The following is a 16,711-nucleotide window of genomic DNA, read 5'->3' as shown; positions in this document are numbered from 1 at the left end:
AACAGAAATGAGATGAGTGCGGTAGTGTGTGCCTGTAATCACTGTGTGGAGGCAGAGGACTCCAGCATACACACACACACACACACACACACACACACACACACACACACACACGGGGCACATCATCCATGTATGAAAATGAGGCAGAGAGGCAGACAGCCTCAGTTTCAACAGGCTAAGACTGCTTTATTGGATCAGTGAGGGGCCTCAAGCTTTCTGAGGGATGAAGGTTGAATACAGTTAGAGAGGCTGAAGGATGGATAGATAGATAGATAGATAGATGCATACATACATAAATATACATATATAATATATACACACACATATATACACATATACACACAGGTACACACACATATACACATATATACACACAGGTACACTCACACACATATACACATATATACACACAGGTACACACATATACACATATATATACACAGGTACACACACATATACACATATATACACACAGGTACACACAGACATACACATATATACACACAGGTACATACACATACACATATATACACACAGGTACACACAGACATACACATATATACACACAGGTACATACACATACACATATATACACACAGGTACACACAGACATACACATATATACACACAGGTACACACACACATACACATATACACACAGGTACTCACACATACACATATATACACACAGGTACATACATACACACACACACACTCACAGCTCCAGGATGTGCAGCTATTTTTTGTGGTTTGTCTGGGAGCAGAGTGTGGGTTATTTTTCTCGGAGCTCCCCCCCCCATCCCCTACAGCTTGACTCAAGTCCCCATGATCCGAGGCTATTACCAAACAGCCGTAACTTTTGATAGTTCCCATTTTACAGATGAATAAGATCCAGAGATTCAGTCACTTAACCAAATCTGCACAGTGGTTCACAGCAGAGCCAGGGGCAGAGCTGGTGTCTTAGCTTCTTCCCTGCTGCTGTGATAAACAGCTTGCAGAACTGTTGATCCCGGCTCACAGTTGGAGGGTACAGTCCATCCTGACGGGGCTGTCAGGGCAGCTGGAGCTCGAAGGCAGGGAGAACAGAATACTGGGTACTGGTGCTCGGTTCCCGGCTCCTTTCTATTCTGTCTGGGATCCAGGTCATGGTACAGTGCCACCCTCATCGAAGGTGGTGTTAGATCCTTCAGACTGAGAATCAGCCTTAGCCATGCAGCTGTCACCTCTTGACTTCCGGTGTCAGGTACAGATACCCACTTTCCTCAGGCTAGCCAAGGATGGGACTGGGGCAGGGCCAGGTGGGTAGATCCCCTCCTAATGACAGGCTCCTCTTTGGCGTCATTACAGGCCCGGGATTGTTTTGCTCTTGGACAGCTGTGTTGTTGGGCTCTGCAGGCCCACAATTCCCTTCACTCTATTATTTACTGTAAAAACAATAATATTGCACCAGTAAAAGGCTTAAAAAAAAAGTCCTCTGAATCACCATCCTAGCTCAACAGCTGCCTTAAATTTTCTGTCTTGTTCCGTTCTCCATCCATATGTCTCCACTGCACATTTCTACTGCTTGCCATTGGGATGGAGCGGGTGTGCTCAGGATTCTGCTTCGTTTGCTTGGTTGCCGGTCCGTGTGCGACACCGTTTGTAATTATGTTACTGCCAGCAGACATTCACTGTGTCCCCAGATTGCTGGGTTGTTTGTCTCTATATCCTTATTATTGTAATACGACATCGAAAAAATTAAATGCTTGCTGTTCCTTTTATTCTCCTGAATCATATTCTTTAGGGTAAACAGTCAGGAGTGATTAGAAGAAGGGCTCGGACATGTTACTGCTTTGCGCCATGCTTCTGCTAATTCATGTTGCTACAGAAGTCTCGCTTTGGTGCACACGGTTCTTTATTGATTACTATTGGCTGGGTGCTCTGGTTTACCAGGTCCCACGTGATGCTTATATTTTCCTTTTTTCTTATGTTTGTTTTGAGGCATGATCTCATTTAGCCCAAGCTAACCCCTAGCTGCTATGTAGCTGAGGATAACCTTGACGTCTTGATCCTCTAGCCCAGCAGTCTTTGGAACCACCTGGGGGTCGGACAGTCCTTTTATAGGGGTCACCTAAGATCATTGGAAAACACAGATATTTACATAACAATTCCTAACTGTGGCTAAATTACAGTTATGAAGTATTACAAGGAGATGAACCTTATTAAAGGATTGCCTCATTAAGAAGCTTCTACCTCCTAAGGCCTGGGGTTACAGGCCTATGCCTGGCTTATATTTGGTCTTTAAAGGAACTGGTTTTGTTGATTGTTTTGGGGGCCAGGGCCTTATGTGCCTCAGGCTGGCCTTGAACTTGCTTGGCAGTTGAGAATGACCTAGAACTTCTGGTCCTCTGACCCCTTCTCACCCAGTGCTGGGATATGTCACCGTTTTGAAGTAAGTGTTATTTTCTCTGTTGGCATCCGTGATTCAGAAGAGTTAGGTAACTTCCCTGGAGTGGCAGAGCTAGTGAGGAGTGGATGTGGGATGTGAACCTGGATGCACTTGACCCTGTTTAAAGCTCTTTCCACGGGCAGAGGCAGTTGTTGGCGTTATAATGCTCAATGACGTTATTACAGTCAACCCATGCTGGGTTAATTTAATAGAAGTTATGTGTGTCTTCCTTTCCCAAGTCCCCTACCCTCTGGTATCTGAGTGGCCTGTGGGATTCACCTGCATAGGGATTCTTGGTCTCTGAACTCCTCCTTGCCAGTGTGTTAGGGAGTGTCTTGTGGCTGGTGGCATTTGGAAGTAGAGAGACTCTTGGATTCACACCCTTCAGTCAGCATACCAGTCTTGGTCAACATGGTGTTCGAGACCCTGGATCTGCTTAGGATTGAAGAGAAGAGGCAAGGTAAGCCTTCCTTTCTTGGGCAGACCAGGGTTCCTCAGCTGCTAGAAAGAAAGATACCCACCTAAGCTAGTGTTTATCCTCCGTGGCAGAGGCTGCTGTTTTGAGTCATAAGCAGTGCTTTTAAGTAGCCTGGGTGGGTTGTTAGGGCTCAGAAATCTGGGTATTGCAGTATAAAAAGTCTGAATCTCTAACTCTTTTGAAAACTGGGATGCTCTGGATGTTCTGAAGGTAGCATTTTCCTTAGAAAGACTGATCCCCAGGAGTCAGGCTAAGGTGACAGTGGCTGCTGCTGGTGGTGGTAGTGTAACCCCTTGCAGTCTTGCTCACTGAAGTCTTAAGCTTCTGTCTAGCCAGTGTACCTTGAACTTGACCTGTCCTTATCCAAATCCTGTAGGAGGACAGGAAGGAAGGTGGGTGGGCATTCCGGGCACAGGGTATTGTGGGCAGAGCTGGTCTGAGCCCCACTCTCACAAGAGAAAAGACGGGTGGTAAATTGGCTCCTGTCAAAGCCCTGGTACGATGCACACAGGCCATCCCAGAGCTGCAGAGCAGGGACCACACCAAACTGTCTGTGTGGGATGGGACATGAGTGTGTTTGGCTTTTGGGGAGAAGGGAGCCAGTCAAGATGTAGGCCTTGTTAGCAGCTTCTGAAATTTGCAGTCTCTCTCTGATGGCTGCCTTGCTGTTCACTGCAAGGCAATGAAGACTTGCCTCCTGACTGGCTTAGGAAAGAAATGAAAGCTGGGTGGGATCAGGAACTTGCTGTGCTCAGCTTCTAGGTTGACAATTGTCACCCGTGCACTCCTGTGTTGGGAATGTGAACTGATGTCTCCAGATGTGTCTTCTATAAGGTGGCTGCTGAATAAACTGTCGTGGACGGTAACCCTAGGGTCCTCCTCAACCTCCAAAAGGGGCTAAGTCACAGGGTCTTCTCAGCTGCTCATGGAGGGGTCCTAAGAACCCTGATGGGACACTTTAAAGGAAGGTAGGCATTCACAGAACTTCTGAGGCATGGATTCAAGTGTCCCCGAATCAGGTAGTGAAGGATAAAGGATTCTTGGAAGCATCTTGGCATTTTCCTTTTCAGAGGTTTAAGATCACAGGTGCTCAAGGCAGACAGAGGGGTATGGGCTGAGCCCGGGGTCTCTCCTGGTTTCACTTTGGAAGCAGGGTGTATATGTGTGTGTGTGCATGTGTGCATGCGTGTGTGTGTGTGTGTGTGTGTGTGTGGTTTGTGTGTGTGTGTGATATGGTATGTATGTGTGGAGTCTGTATGGTATGTGTGGGGTGTGTGTGATGTGTGCATGTGTTGTGTGGGTGTGTGGTGTGTATGTGGTATGTGTGCATGTGTCATGTATGTGTGTGTCTCTGTCTTTCTCTGTGTGTGTGTGATGTGTATATGTTGCATGTGTGTGTGTGATGTGTTTTTGTGTGTGTGTGTGATACGGTATGTACGTGTGGGATCTGCTTATGTAGTATGTGTATGGGGTGTATGTGATATGTGTATGTGTTGTGTGTGCATGTCTCATGTACATGTGCGCCTCTGTCTTTGTCTGTGTATTTGTGTGTGTGTGTGTGTCTGTGTGTGCGTGCGCGCGCGCGCGTGTGTGTGATTGTGTACATGTGTTGAGTATGTGTTATGTATGTCTGGGTCTCTCTGTGTGGTGTGTATGGTTGTGTGTGTATGTTTCTGTGTATGTGTCTGTGAGGTGTGTGTGTTTGTCTGTGAGTATCATATACTTGCGTGGAGGTCAGAGGGCAATTTGCAGGAGGCGGTACTTTTCTTCTGCCACGTGTGTCTTGGGAACCATATTCCAATCCTTGTGCTGGGAGATGGTCTCTCGGTTCCCCAGAGCTCACCAGATAAGCTAAATTGTCTTACCACTGAGTCCCAGCGATCTGTGTGCCTCGCCTCCTGGGATTACAAGCAGGTACCACCCATTCCATTTTTATGTGGACTCTGGCAATCGAACTCTGTCTTTGCCCTCGAAAAGCAAACATTTTTACCTCCTGAATTATCTCTCCAGGCCCCCAGTTTCTCTATTTACAAAATGGGGACATATTTTAGCCTATGGAGCCATTAAGAGACTGTGTAGCTCGGCCTGCCTGTCCCTCCTGTTGGAACAGCTGTGTCTCTCTGTGGCATGGCTGTGACTATTAGATGAATTCCTCCTGAGGACCAGGGCAGAGGCAGATAAGAGTGTGAGTTCTGGTGCCAGCCTGACTGGGTTTCAATCCTAGCTTCACCTTTGATTTTGTGAGTATGGCCTCATCACCTGAGCTCCATGCCTCTGTCTTCTCCTTGTATGGCAGATCAGTGGCAGCCCCTTCTCATGGTTCAACAAAGACAAATCATTTCGAAGCCTCCAGAAAGATGCTGGCCACTTCCAAATGCTCTATGTATTAACCGCCAGCGTTATTGTTGCTGGCAGACTGCAGTTTCCCTGTGGCTTTGGCCCTTGGGGAACTCACCTTACCCATAGAGAGAGCCCCACCTTGGACACAATGACAGGGGTTCCCATTTCTGCTTTCCACACACCCTCTGTCATGTGCCATTTGCTGTCCTAGCTCCCATCATCCTGGCTTGTATATATTACTGTAGTCCCTCTCTGTATAATCACTATAGATGGTTTTTACCATAAGTTTAGAATTAGTAAATGAAGAAAATAGCCATGGATTGATTTTGATTGGCCCGGTGTTGTTCAGAATGTTCTCAAACTATGGGGTAAATTATACTAATTATAGCACACCTTTTTATTTTGAGACAGGGTCTCACTAGGTAGCCCAGGCTGTCCTCCTGAGTGCTGGGATTATAGGTCTGTGCCACTATGCTCATAGTAGCTAAAGGTTTTGTTTTACATTGATATATCTATCTTATCTCTCTATCATCTACCTATCATCTATCTGTCTGTCTATCTCTCTATCTCTATCTATCTATCTATCTTCTATCATCTATCTATCATCTATCATTTGTCTATCATCTATCTATCTATCATCTATCTTCTATCATCTATCTATCTATCTATCTATCTATCTATCTATCTATCTTCTATTATCTATCTATCTTCTATTATCTATCTATCTATCTATCTATCTATCTATCTATCTATCTATCTATCTCATGTGTGTATGTTGGTGGGGGGCTACCCTGTGAATATTGAGGTCAAAGGACAACCCCATAGAGATAGTTCTTTTCTTCTACCTTGTGGGTCTCAGGAATTGAACTCAGGTCATTAGGCTTGGCCAAGTCCTTACCACTGAGCCATCTCAGTGGCCTAATAATCATTACTTCCGAGGGGTTATGGGCTGTGTTAACATTTCCTATCCCTGGTTCACTTGTATTACCATGACAATCACAGTGTAGTCTAGCCGTCTTCCCAGGGGGCCTTGCTTCTCTGAGGGTGCTGGGGACCCAAATCTAGGTCTGCGGTTCAGGAAACTAAGGTTGAGAGTGGTGGAATCTCTCAGGCCTGTGATTGCCAGCTGCAGATGGTAGGGCCAGGATTCAGACGCCTGTCACTTTACTCCAGAGAGTACTCCAGTATTAGTCTCTTCAGTTCTGAAGGTGGCAGGGGGCGGAGGTGGGGGAGCGGGGGAGGAGGAATGATTTCCGGCAGCTGATTGATGTTCCTTCCTCTCCTTTTTTCTTTCCCATTTCCTCAACCTTTGCCCTGCTTTCTATGTCTCCAGAGCCCACGAGGGCCCCCAAGGGCCTGGCTTTTGCTGAGATCCAGGCTCGTCAGCTGACCCTGCAGTGGGAGCCCCTGGGCTACAATGTCACGCGTTGTCATACCTATGCTGTGTCCCTTTGTTATCACTACACCCTGGGCGGCAGCCACAACCAGACCATCCGGGAGTGTGTGAAGATGGAGCGGGGCGCCAGCCGCTACACCATCAAGAATCTGCTGCCGTTCAGGAACGTCCACGTGCGTCTGATTCTCACAAACCCTGAGGGGCGCAAGGAGGGCAAGGAGGTCACCTTCCAGACAGATGAAGATGGTAAGAGTGCAGGCCAGATTCCCGGAGTCCCGAGCGTCCCCAGACCCAGGGCCAATGCTCGGATTCATGTAGGGGACTCTAGCAAGGCAGTGGTGACCATTACTCATTCCTGGAGAGACTATGGTTCTTTGGTTAGGGTAATTTCTTCTTTAAGAGTCTGGAAGACGTCAGCAGCTAATTTGGACCAGGAATTTACCCCACGGCAAGGGTTTTAATAACCATTTTCACCTGTGAGATAGATTTGGATGTATTCAGTCACTTTCTGCCTTGTGTTTTTTGAGCCAGCCTCTTACTGAACCAGGACCTCAGCAGCAGGCCAGCCAGGCTGGTTAGCAAGCCCCAGGGATCTGCCTCACTCCCCTGAGGACTGGGGTTTCTCACGTGCACTACTCTGCCTGGCTTTTATGTGGGTGCTGGGAGATCCAAATCTGGGTGGGTCCTCCTGTTTGCCTAGCAAGCACTTTACCAACCGAGCCATCTCTCCAACCCCACTTTAAGCTTTCTGAAACTTTATGCTGCCCCCACACCCTACCCCGTCCCCTTTTCTCACATGGTCTTGCTATGAAGCAGAGCCTGGCCTCAACTTCTAATCCTCTTGCTTCCGATTCCTCTGCACTGGAATTGTTGGTCTGGTGCTGGAATTGTTGGCTTGAGCCACCGTGCTTGGCTTGAGCCTAATTCTAATGCGTGCATTGAAAGCTGTGTGTTTTCTTTATGCCCTGCTTAAGCGGCAGCCTATGGTATTTGTCACTGTCCGTATTCAGGGCTCTACCCCAGACTTGTATATAGTGAGCATGCGTTCTGTGGCACCCCAGACTTGTATATAGTGAGCATGCGTTCTGTGGCACCGAGCTCTGTCCTCAGCCCACCCATACACTCTGTTTTCATTACCATTCAGCTTAAAACCTTCTCTAATTGCTGTCATAATTTCCTCTTTGACTCAAAAGTCATTTAGATTACTTTGACAATTACTAAAAGAAATTAGAATTAATTTCTTTTTCTCTCTCTCATTTTTTCTTGGGAAAGGAGGTGGGTGGACTTTTTCTTTTAAAGACAGGGTTTCTCTGTTTAGCCTTGGCTGTTCTGGAACTCACTCAGTAGTCCAGGCTGGCCTCAAACTCATAGAGTCCATCCACCTGCCTCTGCCTCCCGAGTGCTGGGATTAAAGTTGTGCACTACCACCGACTGTCCACTTTGCTTAATATCTAAGCACTTAGGTGTGTGTGTGTGTGTGTGTGTGTGTGTGTGTGTGTGTGACTTGTCATACAGGTTGTCCTTGAATTTAGGTTGGTCTTTTTGGTCCTTTCACTTCTCTATCCTAACTGCTGGGCTTACAGCTCTGCACCACCACATCCAGCAGACCTGCCTGCCACTCTTAGAAACTGCGCTCTAAGGCCAGCGCATGCCCAAAGCCTTCTCTACATCCCTGCAGATTTCCAGAAAACTAAAGGAGGATTGACTCAGAGGTTTTCCAGTTGCCCATGTGTGCAGTTTTCTATTGCATATGTAATATACATACATTCATACATGTATGCATATATATGTACATACATGAATACATGCATATATATGTTTTATAGGTTCTATTTATAGCAGTAGCCCATATAGAATTCAGCCCACCTCATTGGCTTTCCCTGGACACCACTCACCTCCAGTATCTGCATAAGCACTGAGGACTTTCCAGGGGAGGAGCAAGCATGGCCCCACAGCTTTGCACAACCCATAGTTAAACACCAGACTAATCTATTCTCACCATCTCTGCATGTCCGTTTGTCCCCAGGGCTATGGGCAGTCCATTCCATCATCTAGGGTGCTTCACCTAAGTCAGTCCAACGAATTCTCATAGCCCGGACACTTCAGAAAACTCACATCCAAATGAAGAAATCACATCCCCACCCTCCAGGGGGCCACTAACACTCCCTGCACTCACCACCTCCCAAGGGTAACCACTGTCCTGACAGATAACGTTATGTGTGGATTCGTTGTTGTTGTTCTGGGCTTTGTGAAGCAGAACCATGCAGTAGACATTTGCTTTGTGCCCGCTTGTTTCTGTGAACTTTATGCTCTTGGGAGATCTGACTGTGGCATGCATGGTGCTAGCAAATCCGTCCTCAGGACTACGTGGTTCGTTCTACAAACCAGCCCTCCGCATCTACTTTCTGCTAACTTTTGGGAAGTATCCAGGTGGATTCCGATTTGGGGTTGCTTTGAGCAATGCTTTGAAGAAAGTCTGGGCAGATTATTTTTGGTAGATATTCATTCGTCGTGTGGGTGTGTGTAGGAGAGAATGGCTAGATTGCAAGGGCGTGTGTTCATCTTTAGTAGGTTTTAGCTAGACGGCCTTCCAATCGTGCCAATTTATACTCCACTGGTGGTGGATGAAACCTTTGTGGGTCTGTGACTTTGCTGACCTGAGAACTGACTTTTTTTTAAACCGTTTGGGTAGGTGGAGAATGATCTTGGGAAATTCTTGCTTTAACTGAATGCTCAGCTCTCACTGTATATTTGTGTGCGTGCTCAACTCAAACTCTCTCTCTCTCTCTCTCTCTCTCTCTCTCTCTCTGTGCTTGCCCTTCTTCCTCCCCCCCCCGTGTGTGTGTGTGTGTGTGTGTGTGTGTGTGTGTGAGAGAGAGAGAGAGAGAGAGAGAGATAGAGAGAGAGAAAGAGAGAGTATGGATATGAGTGTGTGTATGTGTGTGAGTGTGTGTGCTCACCCCCTCTGTGTATATGTGAGTATGAGTGTGTGCTCATCCCCAACTCTGTGTGTGTGTGCGTGTGCATGCATGTGTGCGTGTGTGTATGTGCATATGCATGCATGTGTGCATGTGTGTATGTGTGTGAGAGAGTGTGTGTGTATGTGAGTGTGTGTGTGTGAGAGAGAGAATGTGTGTGAGTGTGTGTGAGTGTGTGCTCACTCCCTCTCTGAGTATGTGAGTGTGTGTGTGTGTGTGTGTGTGTGTGAGAGAGAGAGAGAGAGAGTATGGATAGGAGTGTGTGTGAGTGTGTGTGCTCACCCCCTCTGTGTATATGTGAGTATGAGTGTGTGCTCACTCCCTCTCTGAGTATGTGAGTGTGTGTGTGTGTGTGTGTGTGTGTGTGTGAGAGAGAGAGAGAGAGAGAGTATGGATAGGAGTGTGTGTGAGTGTGTGTGCTCACCCCCTCTGTGTATATGTGAGTATGAGTGTGTGCTCACTCCCTCTCTGAGTATGTGAGTGTGTGTGTGTGTGTGAGAGAGAGAGAGAGAGAGAGAGTATGGATAGGAGTGTGTGTGAGTGTGTGTGCTCACCCCCTCTGTGTATATGTGAGTATGAGTGTGTGCTCATTCCCAACTCTGTGTGTGTGTGTGTGTGTGTGTGTGTGTGTGTGTGTGTGTGTGTGTAGGCCAGAAATGCTGATGTTGGGTGTCTTCCTCCATTGCTTTCTGCCTTATTTTTTGAGGCAAGGTTACACTGAGCCTGGATCTCCTTGTTTCTGTTTGGCTGGCTGGCCATCCAGTTCCGAGAAATCCCCGTCTCTGCCCTCTCACCCCCAGTGCCGGGTTACAGATGTGCACCAAGCGCCTGGCTTTTGCATGGGTGCTGGGGATCCAAACCCAGGTCCTCATGCTTTACCCACTGGGCCAACTCTGCAGCCCAGCTTTCACTGATTTTTATCCATTGTTCCTGCTGGATTACCCCTCACCCCCCACCTCAGTCCCTCAGAAAGGTTTCTCAAAGGGTGTTCCTGGCCAGAAGCTGCCTCCCTCCTCCCCTCCGCTGTGTTTGGCATTAAGAGTGTATACTGCAGTCCCAGCCAAACTGACCCATGCCTCGCAGTGCCGGCGTGGAAATTTTCATAGCACGTGTATAATGTAATTGTCAGTGCTGTTAAGTTTCTTCAGTCTCACTGAGATTGTTTATGTAATTAAGTTCATTTTAGAAGGGAAAACATCTCCACCCATGATCCCGACCCCCTGTTGCAATTGTTTCCCTTTCTCTGGTAAATATCTGCATTTCCTGAAAGCTACCAGCCTGAGCAGGAGCCGGAATGGAACCTGCTCACCCCTGAGAGGAAGGAAACCGTTATCCCTGTGGATGGGCCATGTGGGGTTTGAACTTTTGCACGCCTCACATTGTCTAGTTCTGGTGAGAGAGATGCTGTGTCGTGTCCATTTCATAGATGCCAAGGCTGAGGTTCAGGGAGGCTAAACAGCCCAAGCGGAACTGTTAGGAGGGGGCAAGGTTGAAGCACGAATCAGAGCCTCTTTCTCTCTGCCTCCACCCTTCCCTTCCAGTGCCTGGTGGGATCGCCGCTGAGTCTCTCACCTTCACCCCACTAGAGGACATGATCTTTCTCAAGTGGGAGGAGCCCCAGGAACCCAATGGCCTCATCACTCAGTATGAGGTGAGCAGGGGCCCTGGTGGGAGGTGGGAAGTGGGAGGTCAAAGGGTCAAAGTTCCTGCTGGGCTGTGATATGGAGAGAGGCGTGTGGGAAGACAGAGGCGGCCTCAAAGCTGCTTCCACGATGGCCAGGGCTAGTGCCCCGTGAACTCTGAGCAGGGCAGGCCCAGTGCTCCTCTAGTTTCTGTGGAATATAGTGGGTGGGTGGGGTTCCTGGAGACCCATCCCTGTCCTGTGCCACCTACCTGCTCCTCCTACCCCCAGATCAGCTACCAAAGCATTGAGTCCTCAGACCCAGCGGTGAACGTGCCCGGCCCGAGACGCACCATCTCCAAACTCCGAAATGAGACTTACCATGTCTTCTCCAACCTGCAACCCGGCACCACATACCTGTTCTCTGTGCGTGCTCGTACAAGCAAGGGCTTTGGCCAGGCGGCTCTCACCGAGATAACCACCAACATCTCAGGTGAGCTTCCCTGGGACGGGGCCCGGGATCTCAGGGCTCCTAGAATACAGAGGGGTAGAGCAGCCCATGTGAGTACAGAGGACCTTAGTAAGGTAAATGAAAACCACTTAAAGGCTGCAGTAAGGAGTCAGGAGATTATAGTGGGTGAATCAGTTGAGGTCAGAGGTCTGAGGTCAGAGGTCAGTGCCTAAGATCAGTGGCCAGGGAAGCTTAGATCAAGGGAACACGATGTTAAGTCTGGGGTGCCAGAGGTCTGGTCTTCCTGGTCCAGCGGCCAGGCTCCATGCTTGTGTCTCTGTCTCTTCTCAGCACCCAGCTTTGATTATGCCGACATGCCGTCACCCCTGGGCGAGTCTGAGAACACCATCACTGTGCTGTTGAGGCCGGCCCAGGGCCGAGGAGCACCCATCAGGTGGGAAAGCCTGTGAGGAGAGGGTAGGCAGCAGGCCTCACCTCTGATTTGGCCAGCTGTCTGGTTACCCTGTTTCCCGCCTGGGCTCAGAGTTGAGGAAGGTCCTCCATGATTCTGGGCAGAGGAAAGGTTGGAACCACTTCTTCCCAGCCAAGACCACAGGCCTCTGCTGGTGACAGTCATGGGTTTCCTGGACAGTGTCAGGTTTGGGGAAGGAAAGGTTTAGGCCTTGCCGGGGTGGTTAATCAGACATTCAGGAGAAGGGGCCTTGTGTTTTCTAGCTAGTTCTGTTTCTGGAGGTACAGAGGTAGAATCCTAGAAGGGTAGGCAACCAGATAGATAAGGCCATCCCTGTGGAGCACACAGCTTTTCTGTTTCTCACTCTCTGGAGGACTCTGGTGTCACAATGGCTGTCTCTGCTGGGTGTGTGTGCGTGTGTGAGCATGCATGTGCGTGTCGGTGTGTGTGTGTGTGTGTGTGTGTGTGCGTGCGCGCGCGCGCGTGTGCCTGTGTGTGTTGGGGTACGTATGGGGTGTGGGAGGAGGCATCTCAGGGTTGCCTCTGTGGTATGTTTGGCATGGAGATGTGGCAGTGGTGAAGGGCCCATGGGGGAATCAATACGAATCTGCATGAGTTTGAGAAAGCGTGGGTGATCACACAGGTGTGGCTCATGGTCAGCCTGACAGTGCGCTTGGACTTCCTGGGCACAGTTGCTTTACCCTCATGGGACCCCATTCAGAGCACTCGATTAGACATGCTAGCAAAACAACTGAAGAGAGAAGGAGTGGAGTCAAATTTTGGTTTACGGTTTTAGAGGTTTCAGTCCATGGATGTTCCACCCTGTGTATGTAGGCAGAGCATCAGGGTCTCGAGGACATGCTGGGGCTGGGGTGGTGACTTACCTCAGGGTAACTGGAAAGCAGAGAGAGAATACCTAGGTTCAAGCTGGCTAGCTTTCTCCTTCCCCGACATTATTCCATCTGTACCCTCAGCCCATGGTATGGTCCCAACACTTACAACAGGTCTTCCTCTCTAAGGTGGTCCTCTCTGGACCCTCAGCCCAAGGGATGGTCCTGACACTTACAACAGGTCTCCTCTCTAAGGTGGTCCTCTCTGGACATGCCTTTGCACACATGCCTAGAGGCGCGCTTTGCTAGTCTTCTAGGTATTTCTCAATCCAGTCAAGTTGCTGGCCATATTAGCTATCTTATCTGGCAAAGTCTCTGCTGGTGTGTGTGTGTGTGTGTGTGTGTGTGTGTGTGTGTGTGTGTGTGTGTGCGCGCGCGCGCGCGCACTATAATGCAGACAGAAAGTGTGTGTTTGGGGGGTTATCTCATGGTTGCCTTTGTGCTAAGGTTCCATTTTTCTTAGATATCATTCCAGCCTGAGGCTAATGTGAGTTATCTTTGTCATCTCCTGGGAACATTTGAGGCTGGAGGAGGCATGACCCTAGCTGAGCAGACTGAGAGGGACTTGGGCTGATGTTTGTAGCAGTTTAGTGACAGGTAGTAAACTGACTCTGTGCACCTGGAACTGGAGGGAAGGCAAGGGCTTTCCTGCTTCTCAGGTCAGCAGGCAGGATGTCACAAGTGGGTGTCACAGGTGGGTGTCACAGGTGGGCATCACAGGTGGGTGTCACAGGTGGGCATCACAGGTGGGTGTCACAGGTGGGTGTCACAGGTGGGCGTCACAGACTGAGCTGTAAGGGAAATATTTAAACACACCAGACCCCACACAGTTCACTCTGGCCTAGTTCCATGGTAGACTGGAGGAGCCCACAGCCAAAGCTCACTGAACCATGGCAGTCAGGAGTAGAGATTCAAGTCAGGGCTGGAGGGTCCTATGGGGCGCAGTGGGCTCCAGCTTGTAGACAGGGCTGCCTTAGGGTTTTGAGGGCTCTAGACAGCACCAGGATATGCTTGTTTGCTTAGTGATAGTCTCCTTTCTGCCGTGGATAGATAGTTCTGGGAGGCCCAGATTCCTCAGTACCAGCACAGGGCCTCTCACCTGAGTACAGTAAATATGGCCACACCTTAGTCATCCTTAACCCAGGAAGAATCATTATTTCCATGTTCTAGGTTCTGTATCACACACAAGAGATCCAGTGGGCCACAGGGCTTATTCCTACAGTGCAAAGCTACAATTGGTGTCAGCAATAACAATGGGTACTCATTAGCTAAGTGACATTTCTGTCTACACCCTGGGTCACTCCCATCTTGCATTGAAAACTAAGGCTCGGGAGCATCTGTGACTTGGTGATTTATAAAGAGGCAGTTAAAGCCCCGGACCTTTGCCACCTGAAGAGTCTCTGTGGTCACTCACACTATCTCTTCCCTGTCCAGCGTCTACCAGGTGGTTGTGGAGGAAGAGCGGCCACGGCGCTTGCGGCGCGAGCCTGGAGGTCAGGACTGCTTCTCGGTACCTCTGACCTTTGAGACGGCCCTGGCTCGCGGCCTGGTGCACTACTTTGGGGCTGAACTGGCTGCCAGCAGCCTGCTTGAGGCCATGCCCTTCACTGTGGGTGACAACCAGACCTATCGTGGCTTCTGGAACCCACCGCTTGAGCCCAGGAAGGCCTACCTCATCTATTTCCAGGCAGCGAGCCACCTGAAAGGGGTGAGGGGTCGGCTGGGTCCTGGCGGTGTAGTGGGTGGTAGGGTGGAGAGCCTTTGGCGAGACCTACCGCGGAGGCCTGAGACCTGGTCCTAGACTTCTCCTAGACTTCTCCGCAGGCTAACTCCCTTTCCTTGAGCCTTACCCTCCTAGTCCGAGACTTCTTTCCATAGATGCCCCAATACTCCTCTGTCCAGACCCTTTGCTTGCCTTCTCTCAGATGCGTTTTCCCAAGATGCCCACCTCCAGAGGCCCAAGCCCCACCTCCACCCTAGGCCCCACCTCCGGAGGTCCAGGTCCCACCTCCACCCCAAACTTCCTTCTTCTTGGGCTCTGCCCTCTTCTTTTGGCTTCTGGATCCTCAGTGCTCCAGCCCTGGCTTTTCCCACCTTTTAGCAGTCCCCTGGATCTAGTTCCTGCCCTCATGTCCGAGGTCCCATCCCTTTCCCATGCTGTTTTTGTGTTCTCTGATCTCACTGGTCTTAAGGCACAGCTCAACACTTTACAGCTGAACTGTGAGCCCTGACCGACTCAGTAGGAGTGTTTCTGATTTGTGGAATGTGCGTTTGGCTTCTGTGTCTCTGAGCCCCTGTTTCTGTATTTCCAGGAAACCCGACTGAACTGCATCCGAATTGCCAGGAAAGGTGAGTCCATTAGATATCTTTAGCCCTGCCCAGGCCCCGCCTCTCATCCATGCAGGTCCAGGGGACCCTTAGCTCCAGGGCTAAGGGAGCAGACAGGACTATAGGAGCATAAAGCTGCAATCGGCTGTGATCAGGAAGGGCTCCCCATCCTGGCTGCCTGTGCCCACTTCACTGGCTTCTTCTCTCAGGCTGGACAGCAGGCTGCCTCTCCTACCCTTTACTCTTCCCACAGTGATAGAAGGAACTCTGACAGAGACAGGGACCAGCCTGTGGAGAGAAAGCCATTGAGCTGTGTCTTGTATCTTGAGGGTGATGGTGACTGGTCCCTGGTTCTCGGAGAGGCAGATGGGGACAGACAGGGAGACTTTGATGTGAGACCCTTTTCTAGACATGGGAAGTGGTTGGTTACACCCTGGGATGTATCATCTGTGACATAGATACTTCACCTACTCCATCACCTGACAGGCGGGCGAGAGGGTAGTTTGGAAGGCCCCGGGTGTCCCCAGTTCTCTGAAGATCCTGCGGGAGGCCCTGGGGAGCATGAGAGGAAAAGAGTTGGCTGAGGGAGACTGAGCTGGAGTATGAAGACGGGGCTGTTGGCTGAGAGGTGGGGTTAGGAGATCCATCCCCAACTGAACAGGGGAGCAGTGGTTGGATGCAGAGCTGGGTCTCGCCGCATGCGTGTTTGTGCAGCCTGTTTGGTGCCTGGTTACTCAGTTCCTGGCCTTGGTGGCCTTTGCCCCTTTGATTCTCTCTCCTCTTTGTTCTCCCCAGCTGCGTGCAAGGAGAGCAAGCGACCCCTCGAAGTGTCCCAGAGGTCGGAGGAGATGGGGCTCATCCTGGGTATCTGTGCAGGTGGCCTTGCCGTCCTCATTCTCCTCCTGGGCGCCATCATTATCATCATCCGTAAAGGGTGAGTGGGGCCAGTGCCCTGACCCACTGGGGGCCCCTACTCCTGGAAAGCCTGCTGTGCACTGAGGATCCATGGCTGGGGTTGGCAGAGCAGCTCCTCTGGTGGTGAAGTATGTGGAGGTTTGCCAGCTGGGGCATTGGGCCTGTGGATTAACACACACTGGACAGTGGGAGTCAGAGACTCAGCAAAGGGCACTGTTGTAGCTGGAGCACAGGTCTGGCTGGTGCCAGGTACCACTATCCAGGAATGAATATTCTGCAGGCTGCCAGGGAGCTGTGCTGGAAGCAGGCACTGCCGTCCTCTGCCCACAGGAGCTGTTCCAACAGGAAGTGGTAGAGACTCTGACTTGGCCCTCTAGCCAGGGTATCTGCCCTGACTGATTGCGCAGGCCCAGA

At 50.0% G+C, this 16,711-nt stretch overlaps 1 protein-coding gene across 11 annotated transcripts in view; it reads left to right on the top strand.

Annotated features, from left to right (window-relative positions):
* Window positions 1–16,711, top strand: part of Ptpru (protein tyrosine phosphatase, receptor type, U) — a 74,234-nt gene that overhangs the window by 24,593 nt on the left and 32,930 nt on the right. For all 11 annotated transcript variants that reach the window (NM_001415049.1, NM_001191575.2, XM_039109155.2 and 8 more), the window contains 7 exons: window positions 6,580–6,888; window positions 11,162–11,271; window positions 11,533–11,734; window positions 12,044–12,146; window positions 14,489–14,762; window positions 15,367–15,403; window positions 16,178–16,316. In NM_001415049.1, coding sequence (NP_001401978.1) covers window positions 6,580–6,888; window positions 11,162–11,271; window positions 11,533–11,734; window positions 12,044–12,146; window positions 14,489–14,762; window positions 15,367–15,403; window positions 16,178–16,316 — 1,174 coding nt within the window. The remainder of the gene's footprint in view (window positions 1–6,579; window positions 6,889–11,161; window positions 11,272–11,532; window positions 11,735–12,043; window positions 12,147–14,488; window positions 14,763–15,366; window positions 15,404–16,177; window positions 16,317–16,711) is intronic.

The sequence above is a fragment of the Rattus norvegicus genome, chromosome 5 (assembly GCF_036323735.1).
Source record: "Rattus norvegicus strain BN/NHsdMcwi chromosome 5, GRCr8, whole genome shotgun sequence".
Lineage (NCBI taxonomy): Eukaryota > Metazoa > Chordata > Mammalia > Rodentia > Muridae > Rattus > Rattus norvegicus.
The sequence above is the reverse complement of the archived record's forward strand: the minus strand, read 5'-3'. Positions and strand labels throughout refer to the sequence as shown.